Below are 14,006 nucleotides of genomic sequence, written 5' to 3' on the forward strand. Positions count from 1 at the left end.
GGCCATGATAACCCTTCTGTCATTAGACATAGGACGATGTAATTGGTTATCACAAAAAATGTTAGGTTCAGTCATGTAAGTTTTCTTTTTTAATTGGATAATTTAAGTTAAAGTATGTTGAGCTTGATATCTTCATGGATTTGTTGTGGTTTTTTTTTTTTTTTTTTATTTTGTACACAGAGGTGGGAGCAGAGTCATCGGCGTGAGAGGGGTTGACTGGCGGGGCCTGGTCATACAGCGTTTCATCCAGAGGTGGAGGAGGAGGAACGAGGGAGAGAAGAGAAGGGAAGACCTGAGGAAGAGAGTCACGGTCACCTGCTTTAGACAGCTGTGTTGCCAGCTGATCAAATTTTGGTTTTTGTTCATAGCGTTGGGTTTCTGCAGCTCTACTTGGATTTTATCGTCAGTATCAAAGTATTTCTGTTATCACACAAGTATAGTTAGTGTTTTATTTTTTTTTCATCATTTTTCCAACTCTGTTTTTTTGGAATGTTTTTATTTGTTTAAGTTTTTGGGCCTGTGAGCAGGAGTTTTCACATCACATTTGAACAGATTTGTCCTTTTTCCTCCTGTACACGCCCAGTATAAGGCAGCTATTTCTCTATATTTTGGAAATCTTAAAATACACATACCTTCACACACAATCCACACGCTGTCTCACACACACGCACGCACACCACTCAGCCTTCTCACCTAAGCCTGGTCCAGCCTAGTCTTGCCTGCTCCGCTCCCCCTGGACAGGGTAAGTGATCTCAGCAAGCGTGTTTGTGCTTTCATGATGATGTTTAGTGCAACACTGTGCAATCCATTTTATTTGTGACTGTACTTAAACAACAATTGCAGCTGCAGTGTATTTGTAAGTGTGTTGTGCAGTTTACACAGAAAGGTGCAGTTTCACTTCTTGACATCTGATTGCTGACTTGTGTGCGTGTTTTGTTTTCTTTCTGGTTTTAAATAGATTCAGCTCCGAGAGGAAGAGAGGAATATGACAGCAGAGACACTCAATTTCGGCCCAGAATGGTAAATTTTAGAAATAACCTTCACTGCTTACTGTCTACCCCCCCCCCCAATTTCCTCATTCTGTGATGTCTACTTCCTTGGTTTTTTTTTTTTTTTTTTTTTTTGCCAGTGCTCCCTTGACTTCTTTTTTTAAACAATTTCCATTCTTTCTACTTCTCATTTCTGTTGTAAATTTATACACTAACATACACTGCAGTTAGGTTTAAACTGCAGTCACTGATCACTCAGCATTAATCAAGTTTTGTGTACACACTCTCTCTCTCGCACTTTCTTGCTCACTGTTGCTCTTTCACTGTCATTCAAGCTCTCTCTGTCTGTCACTTGCACTCTCTCTCTCACTCACTTCTTCTGTCTCACTCACTCTCTCTCTCTCTCTCTACCCCTCCTTCCCACTGTTTCTTGCTTTTTCGCTCCGTAAATGTTTATACAGAGATTAGACAGTAAGGTGTGGCCTGTTTTCTGGTGCTAGGCCATCTCTAATGGGCCAAGGACTGCTGTGTGCATAGTTGATCACTGGCCAGCACAAGATTATTCCTGTGCTTGACATGTGCAGTGCAGAGCTGATGTGCTTTTATAAAGCTCCTTTTTTCATCTAAGGCTATTTGGATATGATGTGTGTATAAAAAGACACACTTGGCTCTTAAGTTTGAAAAGAACATTCCAGATGTGGAATTTCTGCATCTTGTTGTGGAACATGGTCTATAAGTTTGTTACTGTTCCTTCCTTGTAATTTTTTTTTTCTCACTCATTTCTTTATTTCTTTCTTCTTTGCTTTTGTTCCACCTTACCCCCAGGCTCCGTGCACTTTCCAGTGGAGGCAGTGTGACTTCCCCTCCTCCCTCTCCCGCTATGCCAAAGTACAAGCTGGCCGAATATCGTTACGGCCGAGAGGAGATGTTAGCACTTTATGTCAAAGACAACAAGGTGAGTAGCTTCCCAACAGCCTGAAATCTGTTTTACCTTTATATTCCTAAGACACTTTTCATTGCAGCCAACAAATGACGAAAAATAGAGTGGAAAACATTCATTTTCAGTAGACGATCCCAGGGGAGCACTGGCTCCCTGCAGATGTGAAGTTTTGGATCCAACTGTGGCTTCAGTTGCAGTGAAAAATTTCACCCTGTAATGTTAATTTGTCTATGTGACTGGAAATAATATAATTTGTTGGAAAATATGTGCAAGAAGTGAGTCATTGTTTTTTCAGTTCTCCATTTATATAGACTACAGATTTTAATACATTTTACAAGCACTGTCAAAGCTGTATATGGCCTAATTAAGTGGTAAATGTGCTATCAGAATAGAAAATGTATTAACATTATACCATAACTAATTCTCAAATATTATTGGTCAGAAGATGATTAATTTTCTAAAATGGCATCTCTGACAGTAGGGCTGGCTGAAAGGCAAACTAACTCATAGTGCTTTGTATGGTATACACTCCATAATCTAATTATAATCCACTAATAAAAGAATTTAAAAATCTTTTGTTTAGCAAAGAAAAATGTGTAATTATTGAGATGAAGAAACTAATGATGGCATGGCAAATTTCTGTGCTATATCACACCTCAGGGCAAGCTGTTAGAGGAAAATAATTAACTCCAGGATGGTGGCGCGTTGCCCCACTCTGTCTTCGCATCATTTTTGTGTATTTTTGTCCCTGTGCGATTTGAGGGACACAGAATTGCAGAGTGTTCAGACTCTGCCAGGAGTCTATGGCCTAAATGTATGTATTATGGAACGCAAAAGCTGACAAAAGGCCTTAAATATCAAATACAAGGCCAAAAGATCATTCCATACCAACCTATGTAACAGCCTGACACCTCTATGTGCATGCCTGTCTGTTTGGAATTTTCTTCCAGGTTCAGATATGTGGGTTTGACCCAACCGTGCATTCTGATAGTTCTAAACATTCCAGAGAGAGCAGCCAACAGCACTGTGGATATGTGCTGTAACGTGCTGTAACGTGCCTAAATGACCTGAAAACAGTCTAAAATACATCATAGCAGCTCAGGAGTATAGATTGGTGTACTAAGTTAAATGAGTTTCCTGAATAAATGAGCCTCCTTTTTTTTTTCTTTTTTTTTTTTTCTTTCTTTCTCTCTTTTCTTTTCTTTTTCTTCTCCCTCCCTCTTGTCTGGGTATGTGTAGATCCCAGAGGACATGCAGGATAAGGTGTTTGCTGCTATTCTGCAGGATGAGCCTCAGCAACCTCTGGCACTGGTGCCTCTCACTGAGGAAGAACAGGTTAGAAACATTTACACACACACCCTTTATAGTACTGTCTTTCTTTGAATGGAAGCAAAGGAAGTTAGGTCACACCATAACCTTTTTATTTACCAAACACACATGCCCATCACTCTTCCTGTAAACATCCAGTGTAGTTATGCACAGGAAAAAAGAAATTTAAAAAATAATAGACCAATTTCTGCTGTTCCCAGGTTTATGATTTGTGCTGTGATATTCAATTGAATTCCTGGTTGTTACAATGTTTGTCTCCTTTTTTCTTGCAGCGGAATTTTTCCATGTCTGTCAACAGTGTGGCTGTGCTGAGGCTCATGGGTAAAGGGGGTGGGGCCATTCCTGCTAGTATGGCCCGTGGCAGAGGCAGTGTGAGAGGTGGCCGAGGTGAGTGAACAAGGGAAAACCCAGCGGGCCAGTGAGTGTGAGGTTTATGCTATCTGACATTTGAGTTTGAGAGAGTACAGTGTTGAAGAAACACAAGGATGAAGATAAGCACACCAAATGTTATATGACTTATTTGTTAAATGATAGACCTTAGAGTAAGTACTTGTCTGCAGTCCCATTGTAATCTTCTGCATAAAGGTTCAGGATTAAGACGTATCGCGTGAAATAGCATACATACTTTTCTCTGTACTGTGGTTTAGTATATATTTAGGTGTAAGAAATTGCTGCATTTATAGGCAGAGGCCGTGGAGAGAGTGGGTTCTACCAAAGAAGTACTGAAGATGGAGAGGTGGGCTTCAGCAGGAGCGTTAGAGAGATCCATCGTAGCCAGAGCTGGGATGACCGGTATGGCCATATTCTCATTTCTATATGCAGCTACCTTGGAACACTTTAGATTGAGAAACTGTACTTTTGACTTAGAAATGACAAAAGATTGATTTTGTTTATCTGTGAAGGTGCTACAATATAAGCGATTGCTAAATTGGTACAATCTAGCAATTTCTTTATTTTTAAGTAGTTTAAAAATTAATAATTCTGTATTTAGCCAAACTGAGAGCTCACTTATTAATAAAGATTTGTTTGAATAACACTCACACTGATGTATTGACTATATCTGTAATAGGCCCGACCTGTACATCAGGGATACATCTGTGGTAGTGAGCACAAATTGCGCTGATACTTTATTCCTGTGGTAAAACTAATTCCACTTGAATAGTGGTTCAGTCTCTTGTGTCTGATACATCTGTCTAAATTTAGAAGTGGCATACCACATTCGAGGTGTCATAGCTTTTTTTTGTTATCTCTTATTTTGTGTGTGTAGGGGTGAGAGGCGCTTTGAGAAGCCTCTGCGTAGGGAGGGGTTGCGTGTTGGCTTTGAGGATGTGGGCTCTGGGGGGAGGAAAGAGTTCATGCGTTCAGACAGTGATAACTGGCGCACACTGCGAGAGGAGCATGAGCAGGAGGAGGGTGGAGACACGGGAGGCAGCTGGAGACTGGCCGGCTCACGCCGAGATGGTACGTACACACAAGCACACGGATGAAAGCATAAAAGTTAAGTGCACAACGAGTGTGTTTCACACTTCTCCACTAATATCGGCAAGCTGATGCTCTAAGCAGCCAACTCCCTCACCTTCACCTTTTAATTTCTGTCTTGGAAAGATGGTGGTCCCCGTTCAGCAGGCTGGCGGGAGCATGGTGAGGTTCGCCGTAGAAAGTTTGAATTCCGGGATGGAGGGAGTGAGGGAGGAAGGAGGAGAGCAGGAAGTGAAGGAGCAGAGGAAGAGAGAGACGGACTGCCAGAGTGGTGCACTGATGAAGAAGATGGAGAGATGGGAACCTTTGACTCTTCTGGAGCATTCATGCCCATCAAGGTGTGTTTGAGTGTGTGAGATTGTGTGTGTAGCTTAATTAATGAAGTTTTGTACAAATGTTACATGCTAAGTCTTGTGTGTGTGTGTGTGTGTGTGTGTGTGTGTGTGTGTGTGTTTCTCCTCCATCTGCCTGTTATATCTTCCTACATCTCTCACAAATATTACATACACACATTCAGAAGGGCTCTAAGGACCCTATTCCAGAAGAGGAGTTTGAGTTTCAGGGTCTAGAAGATGAGGACGAGTGTGGTACAGATGGAGAGAAGAAAGACAGCAATGCTGGAGACAAAGCCGAGAGAGGTAAGAGGGAAAGTTGGTAGTTGCATATACAGTCCCCTCCGAAAGTATTGGAAAGGCGAGGTGAATTCTTTTGATTTTGCTTTACACTGAAGACATTTGGGCTTGAGATCAAAAGATGAATGAGATGATAGGTCAGAATTTCAGCTTTCGTTTCCCGATGTTTACAACTAGGTGCGCTAAACAAAAATTGGGTTGTCTGACAAGAGTGCCATGATTTAAGTTGTTTATCAAATGTCTTCAGTGTATAGCAAAAGAAAAATTGGCCTTGCTGTTCCAATACTTTCAGAGAGAACTGTAATAATGTAAAACATTTAACGTATATAATGTGTGGGAGGTTTTTTTTTTTTTTTTTTTTTTTTTTTTTTTTTTTTTTTGTGAGATTGTTGTCTAAGAAGAATTATAATGGAACATACAATGACCATACTCACCTGTTCACTTGATTCCTTCTCTCCATGGTTAGACGAGACCGACTCTGCAGCTGTGTGCGAGGTAGAGGTGAAATCTCTCCCTCCCTCCTCTCCTTCCTCCATGTCCCTCATTGCTCCTCAGGCCGAGCCCGTGCCCGCTGCTGCCCCCACTTGTCTGGAGGATCCTCAGCCTGCACCTGCCATGCCCAGCAAGATGCCAAGTGAAGGTAATCAGTGCATAGTTACACACTCTTCTCCCTTTTTACCCTTAAAATGTAATATTACGTTGGAATGTACTAGTAATTTTTTTCTCATTTTAGATATGATGCTATGAAAAGAAATTTATTTGTTAATAATTGCAAAAAACGTCGCTGTGAGAGTGCTCCTTTTTGTTAGTCCTTCGGCTAATGATAAATTAGAAGTTATATATTACGTTATATTACGCTATATTTGAAAAGAAAAAAAAAACAGTAGATCTAATTGGATAGGCATCAAATCAATTTGACATTTTCCAGTGTTTCCGTTCATTATTGGTCCTACATCAATACTCAGTATTAGAGCAATGTATCCCAAATATTAGCTGAATTATTTTGCATAGTTTTCTTTGAAGTTACTTATATAGTTACCAGATAATATATCCTAGTGGTTTGAAAGTAGCATTAAAGATCTATATGTTGTCTGTCTGTATATGCTATAGTGTTACCAGAGCCTGTGTCTGAGCTGAGCCCTAGTGCCTCCTCCAGTCTGCCTTCATCCCCTCCTTCCTCTTCCTCTGCTGCTACTGACCTCCCACCATCGGGGGGTGACCCCGAGGACGACGAGGGCATGAAGCACCTGCAGCAGGTATTGGAAAATTCCTAATGCCCTGTGGAGCAGAGTTCCACAAAGAGAAAATTTACACCCAACATGACCAGACATAAACCATATGTGTGTAAAGCAGTGTTCTTTCGACCTTCCAGTTATCACTGCTTCACTGTAAGCACTATCAGGACCAAAGTCATGAATACTTAAATATCTGGATATTCACACACACACACACACACATATATATATATATATATATATATATATATATATATATATATATGTGTGTGTATGTATATATATATATATATATATATAATTTTGTCACATTTCCAAAAAAAAAAATAAAAAATTCCCCAAATGTGGCTGTTTTTGTGTGTTCACACAGGAGGCAGAGAAAATGGTTGCAGCTCTTCAGGACACATCTCTGGAGGAAGAGTGTTTCACTCAGACACTGCAGGAGAGCAGAAACACTGCAGCTGCCCTGCCTCTCTCCCACGACTCTGCCATGAAGTGGTTCTACAAAGACCCACAGGGAGAGATTCAGGGTAGATACATGTGCATTCACATACCAAGCAAGCAGAAATGGATTTACAAATATGCATAACATTTATTTTTAACCTAATGTTTTTCAACCACCAATCTAATACACTGCATTGACACGAATGGTGACACAGTTCCCTCTACCAAGTTTAGAACAGGAAACACATTTACTTGAAACTCGCTTGTGAAAGTCTAAGGGAAGTTATTGAATGCTACCAATGAGCATTTAAAATACACAGCTGTATAACACATATTCAGAAGTGTCATAGGATAAAGCAGTTATGAGAGAAAGTATTATCAAAGCTGTTCACATGGAGTTTTATGTCTTCCTTACACTGTAAAAATGGAATAAAAAGCAATTCATTTTTACAAATACCTTTGATTGATTTATAGAACACTTATTTATTCAGTGTTTCAGATAAACGTTTATTGACTTCCCTTAGGTGTCCATTGTAAGTGAGTTTTGAGTCAACTGTTTTTCTGTACTTTTTTCAGTACTGGGGAATGTGTCAATTAATATGCATGTGTAACACTACAAATGTTGTGGATAATTAAGGTGGGGGTGGGGGGGGACCTGAATTAAACAGACCACTCAATGCTCCCTTAAATAGTCAACAGTTTCTGTCACATGACCCCTTTTGAAATGTCTCTAAAGGCTCTTTGAAGTAGCCTTCGTATTTGAAGAGGGAGCAGCAGCCATTTAACATGTGCTTTGTGTTCTTGTCCTGTCTGGCTGAATGTAGGCCCCTTTAGCACAGTGGAGATGTGTGAGTGGTTCCAGGCAGGCTACTTCAGCATGTCTTTGCTAGTGAAGCGCGGCTGTGATGAGGGCTTCCAGCCTCTGGGAGATGTTATTAAGATGTGGGGGCGGGTGCCCTTTGCACCTGGCCCCTCCCCACCGCCACTGCTGGTGAGCATACGTACTCCGTCGTGCACACACGTTCAAAAACCACACTCCCTAAGGGTATATATTAAAAGGTAACCACACTCATATATTCTATTTTCATATATTCTTTATTCAAGTCATGTATCCATGATTCGCAGTAAGATATAAAACACAGCAGGGCGTGCTGCTATAGGAAAGTAGATGTGGTGTGTTGGTGTTGATTATTTTTCTATAACAGACATCCTGAAGTATTTATTCCTCGTAGACCACAGGAATTTGCCAACGAATACAATTTTTAATTTGTTCATCAAAGACATCGTACTTTATACCCGTCTTCAGTAATTGGCTGAAACAATAACACATTAGAACGAGCGCATTCATATAATCATGTGATTTTGAATTCCAACCAGCAGTAATAGAGCTGCTTCAGATTTGAGATTTGTATTGTTTTTAAATGCAATTTAATCTTCTCGCGGAATCATTCTTAATAATCTCTCTGTGTAAACCGTCTGCCCTGACATATAGATGTTAATCCCTATGTATATGTGTGTGCCGTCAGTGTAATCTGGATCAGGACAGACTGAAGAAGCAGCAAGAGTTGGCTCTCTACCAGCAACTGCAACAGCATCAGCTTTTTCAACTCATTAACAGGTGTGTTGAGGCAGAAATGTCTCTTTGCTATAGAGGTGTCTGTTTTGATCCATATTTTTTAGTGTTTCAGCTATCTCTGTGGTGCTTATCTCGTTATGTGTAGGCGTAAGGATTCCAGTGTCCCTGGCCAGTTGGGCAATGCGTAACAGCTCTGTCTATGTCTGCCTTATCTTTTTTTGCATGGAGTAAAGTTCTTGTCAGTCTCATTGGATTTCCGTCTTAGAGATATAGACGTCATTTTTGTAATCACCACACACATCAACTTCTCCACACAAAAAGTACAAAAACTAACCATAAAGATAAGCTGTCTTTCAGGTTAAGTAAATGACAACACGAAAATGATTTGAAACATGGTGTATTTTTGAGTCAAACAGTACATTTGGGTGGGAAGCAATGTACAGATGGAATTTGAGTTTATATCCTTGGAGATTTGATTAGATTGTGAAAGATTGGTGTTCCAAATCAAACATGGGGTCAGATCGGGTCTTGGAGAACTGCTCTTAATATCATGTTACACATAACAGGATACTGTTAGCTAATATCGCTGCCTAAACATACTTGATGTCAAAATTAGAAGACGTTTTGTGGTGAGCGGAGGTCTTAAAATTTTAAAGATTACAGGAAAAAAATAACCAGGGACAGCATGGTTAAAATGGTCAGCGTTACTTAGTAGTGTTTAATGTTTAGTGTGATATTGGAAATGTGAGTAAAATTAATTTTTCAGGTGCCTTTGGCCTGCAACTTCTAAAACACTGTCATGTTTGTTACTTGTGTGTATATATGTTACAAGGATTAAAAAAAAAATTTCAACTCATGGTATGTGCGCAGGTGCGGAGAGCAGGGTATGATGCCTTCGATGAGCAGATCAATGTCAGTGCCAGATACAGGGTCCATGTGGGACATGCATACCTCAGCCTCACAGCCGACAGGTAAACATAAATTTTTGGACTGGAAGTTTACTACACTCATTGGCTCATTGCACATGTTATTGTCAGAGGAGCGTTTCTTAATTTCACTCTTATCTCTCTCTTTGCTTTAGGTGGTGAGGCCAGTCTATGGGACTTAACAATGAATTCTTCAACTCAGGGTCCAACTCTTGAACAGCTTCAGAAGGTGAGTACAGCACCCTCTGCAGACTGAACAGCATTAATAACATGGGTATTAACTTACAGTTCATCTAACACTGGGTATCTGTGTGTGGCTCAGCTCCAGGAGAGAAGAGAGGCTGAACTCAGGGCTAAGCGGGAAGAGGAAGAGAGAAAAAGAAGGGATGAAAAGAGGAGACAGCAGCAGGAAGAACAGAAGAGGAGAGAGGAGGAAGAGCTCTTCAGGCGCAAACAGGTGAGGAATATCAACAGTCTCTAATTCAGTAACATTGTCCAAGCCGTATATCCAAAAAAAAAAAAACAGTAGTCAAGACGCCTGGAACACTTAGTTTATATGAAGGTTAAGGAGACTGATCATAAGGATGATTTTTTTTTTTCTTATTTAATATATCAGCCAGAAAGTTCAGAAGTTTATTGGCTTTGGCTGCTGAGCTTCAAGCTCCAGTTGGTTCACATACATTCTGATGTGCTTTATTTTAAAAGTAGCTTGCTACTCATTCCTAAATCATGCCACCTATTGCATTACATGCCCAAGGATATGTTACGGCTAGAACTATTTTTATTAGCCAGACATACTACATACATTCAAGACACATGTGATCTTGAATGACTTTTCAAGCAGTTGTGTTAGTGTTGTGAGTATTTTATTATTTCTCTTCATCTCTGTCGCTGCTTCTTTGTTTGTACTGGAGCAGGAGCTGCTGATGAAGTTGCTGCAGCAGGCTCCACGTCAGGGGGCTGCCGGCACAGGCTCAGGCTGGAGCACAGGCTCAGTGCCTGGACTGGGGAAGCAGGGCAAGTCCATCAACACGCTGGAGATTCAACAGGACACTGAGAGACTCTACAAACAGCAGCAAAGAGCCCAACAGCAGAGAGTAATCCAATTCATACACGCACTTTATTCATCTAAATTTTCTCTGTAGCTTCAAATAAAACAAGTTCAGCTATGAATTTACGTATCAAACCAAAACACTCTTGTGGGGGTGTGTATGCATATATATATGAATATGAGTAAGACCATTGAATAATATCTGTAATAATAGATATGTTAATTATGTCTGTCAAATTCCTATAAAAATTTAATAATGATTTTATTAACTACATTGGGTCATTGAGATACAATGAGATATAATGTTACATCCTAAATATAGCAAAATGATACATCATTAAAATATGTTGAAAAGAGATAATAAAATGGCCTGCATTTATTTAATTTTAATTCATTTTTGTGTCGTCTTTTCCTCAGTGGGCTACAGAGAGTCTGTGGGGTTCTGCTGGCATGGATGGGAAGGCACCTGGTGGCAGCAGTCCCTCAGGAGGCAGCATGGGGGTTTGGGACGAGGCCTTAAAGAACCAGAGCGCCCTCCGCAGCGGCATGGGCCTGAAGAACAGCCGCAGTAGCCCCTCACTCAGGTACTACACACACTCACACATCCCTACCACCAGGTGAGCTGGATTCATGTTGAATATGCAGTTATTGGATCATTCTGGAAAACATTTCTCATAAATTTGTCTCTTTAGTGATCAGTACATGATGATGAATCGCCGCAAACGAACTGAGGATGAGGAGCGATTACTGAAGCTCTTGCAGGGGATGAAGGCTCAGGATGGCTTTACCACATGGTGCGAGCAGATGCTGCATGCCCTGAACACCTCTGCTAACAACTCCAACTCTTCCCTGGATGGTAAACACACCATTTTTCATTTGTTTAACTGTTTCTTATTTTTCATTCCATCCTGTTTTTTTTTTTCCTTTTCCCCCCCCTCCCCCCTTTTTTCCTTTTTTGGCTAACTGTGTGTTCTCTGTTTTGTGTGTGTGGGTGTTTTTTTTCCTTCCCTTTTTAAAAAAAAAAAAAAAAAAAAAATGTGTTTTGTCTGTGGCTTTCTCTCAGTGGCCACTATTGTGGCATATCTAAAGGAGGTGGAGTCGCCGTACGAGGTGCTGGACTTTATCCGCTCCTATTTGGGTGACACTGTGGAAGCCAAAGAGTTTGCCAAGCAGTTTCTGGAGCGCCGTGCCAAACAGAAAGCCAACCATCAGAGGCAGCAGCAGGTGTGTGAGGGTTTACATAAGAGAAAGAGATGGTGCTCTAATCATCTTATGTATTATTTTATTGGGACTAAAATGTCAAATCCAGAATTATTGGCACCATTCAAAAGAATGTAAAAATTATTGAAATGAGCTACATACACACAATGATTCAAACTTAAACAACCGGATAAACTACTTATAGACAAATGACAAGTTATAGCATGAATCAATTTCATAAGGTTTTCGATCACCACATGCTGTGAGAACAGCTTAATGCCTCATAGCATAGATTTGTACATGCTCAGGAACTGCATTGGAGAGATGAACACTATTCTTCCAAAAGAGATTCCCTTTCAGCCAACTACAAATCAATCTCATCAAAACTTTTTCAAGGGTGCCAGTAATTTTGGAATTGATTATGGAGCTGGCTTTGCAGACTGTGTGTTTTCATCTGTTCGCTAATGTTTTATCTTCTCCTTGCCAGCTCTCTAAGGAGGTGGGTGGACTGACCATGAACAGCTTTCCTCTGCAGGTAAAACAACTAAACCTCGTTATGGACAAATCAAGAATTACTGGCTTAGAAATAATATTGTACAGAATCTAAATGTACAGTGTTTAAATACGGTTGAAATTTTGAAAAGCTGTTCAAAAAAACAAAACAAAAACAAAAAAAACCTGCACTTTTGAATGTACAAACATGCATCCATACATGGCAAACTTGTGGACTGTGGGTTTAATCTGTAATATGATGCGTGGATTAATATTCTCTATCATACTGATCTTAGAGCTGATTTTTGGGGGGGTCATTGGCCCCAACCAAAGTTTTTATATTTATTTATTTTAACTTTTTTTTTAAATTTTTTTAATCATGTATTTCAAAAGGTCCATATACGGGGTCATCAAGTAAAACATCAGGGTCATAGAGCAAAAGTTACAGATCTCCAGTAGGATTCTTATGACAGTTTCTTCCCAGCTTTATGTTGCTTAACCAAAACACGTCATGTTTTTGAAACAATGGAAGTCACAGTTTTTGTTTAGGTTAAAAAGCACTTTTTGCATTGCTTACAGTATCTTATAGTGTAATATTGGAACTAGTAAGAAGATAATAATGGACGTTTTGAATCCTCAGACCAAAAATAATTATTTTATATTTTTAATATACCGCTCCCAGGCCCATGTCACAAACTAACTGGGGGGGGGGGGGGGTCAGCTTCAGTGCTTCAGCCGCTACCATTTCCCAGTGGGTATGCTGTCAGTAAAAGAGCTGAGTGGCACAGAAAAGGTTCTGATGACACTCACGAAAAAAATGCTGTGTGACCCTTTTTTGGGTTCTGGCAATGGTTCTGGAGGAGAAATTGCCAACAAGAGTAAAAATTTTGTTTGTAAGCTGTATACAAAAAAACAATAGCTCATACATCATTTTACTGCTTCTAATTTAAGCGCCCATATGCAGTCTCCTCATCTTGGAGAGTTTTCTCAAATGCTAAAGGACCCCACTAAAATCCAACACCTCCAGTATAAAGAAATCGCCAAAATACCGACTGGATTCCTATGCAAATGTATACACACTGGAAAGCTGACACACACCCACACCAAGTCAGGGTAGAGGAGGCTCACTGCCCTCTGGTGAAGTTAGGCATATTTTAGTATATTGCTGTCATGTAGCCTACACATCTTCCAGCTTAAAAGTTAATTACCTTTAAATTTTAACATTCTGTTTTAAAAGAATTTTCAAATCTAATTTTTGAGCACAGGTGACGCACCTACTGCCAAGGGCTACTGTTCTGTTGTACTGTATCGTGTGATCCCTGAATCTTTTCATTCTCCCTGTTTCCTTGTTTGTCCAGGATTCTATGAGAGGTATGAACCCTGCTGCTTTGCAGTCCATGTTTCAGGCAGTGCATTCTGGGAAGGGAGGGATGGGCTACGACCAGGCAGGGAAACTGAAGAAGAAACAGCCCATGATGATGCACTCGGATCCTAGCATCTTAGGTACACCTGCCTGTCTCTCTGTCATTTTCCAGTCTTACTTAAAACAATTTCTGTGTTGTACATTTGATTAGGTAAATCTACAATATAGGTGCACTTTGTAGGACTAAGATTACTGACTGTAGCCCATCTTTGTCTTCACCCTCTACACTGTGGTGCTATGGTAGTCCCTATTTATTGATGAAAGGGGTGGAGGGGGACTGACTAATGGTT

The 14,006-nt window shown here is 40.3% G+C and overlaps 1 protein-coding gene across 3 annotated transcripts in view; it reads left to right on the plus strand.

Moving 5' to 3' along the window:
* The window catches only part of gigyf1a (GRB10 interacting GYF protein 1a), a 30,690-nt gene that overhangs the window by 11,233 nt on the left and 5,451 nt on the right, over nucleotides 1-14,006 (plus strand). For 2 of the 3 annotated variants that reach the window (XR_008301594.1, XM_026937160.3), the window contains exons 2-24: nucleotides 181-742; nucleotides 959-1,020; nucleotides 1,815-1,944; nucleotides 3,169-3,264; nucleotides 3,531-3,645; nucleotides 3,942-4,050; nucleotides 4,526-4,719; nucleotides 4,864-5,075; nucleotides 5,255-5,375; nucleotides 5,836-6,009; nucleotides 6,480-6,625; nucleotides 6,975-7,134; nucleotides 7,873-8,039; nucleotides 8,575-8,666; nucleotides 9,495-9,595; nucleotides 9,706-9,779; nucleotides 9,873-10,007; nucleotides 10,468-10,647; nucleotides 11,019-11,185; nucleotides 11,294-11,457; nucleotides 11,665-11,825; nucleotides 12,289-12,336; nucleotides 13,652-13,796. Coding sequence is in view for 1 of the 3 variants with exons in the window: in XM_026937160.3 (XP_026792961.1) it covers nucleotides 986-1,020; nucleotides 1,815-1,944; nucleotides 3,169-3,264; nucleotides 3,531-3,645; nucleotides 3,942-4,050; nucleotides 4,526-4,719; nucleotides 4,864-5,075; nucleotides 5,255-5,375; nucleotides 5,836-6,009; nucleotides 6,480-6,625; nucleotides 6,975-7,134; nucleotides 7,873-8,039; nucleotides 8,575-8,666; nucleotides 9,495-9,595; nucleotides 9,706-9,779; nucleotides 9,873-10,007; nucleotides 10,468-10,647; nucleotides 11,019-11,185; nucleotides 11,294-11,457; nucleotides 11,665-11,825; nucleotides 12,289-12,336; nucleotides 13,652-13,796 (2,926 nt within the window). In the remaining 2 variants the exon portion in view is untranslated. The other variant, XR_008301595.1, reaches the window with a different exon arrangement.

The sequence above is a fragment of the Pangasianodon hypophthalmus genome, chromosome 4, assembly GCF_027358585.1.
Source record: "Pangasianodon hypophthalmus isolate fPanHyp1 chromosome 4, fPanHyp1.pri, whole genome shotgun sequence".
Lineage (NCBI taxonomy): Eukaryota > Metazoa > Chordata > Actinopteri > Siluriformes > Pangasiidae > Pangasianodon > Pangasianodon hypophthalmus.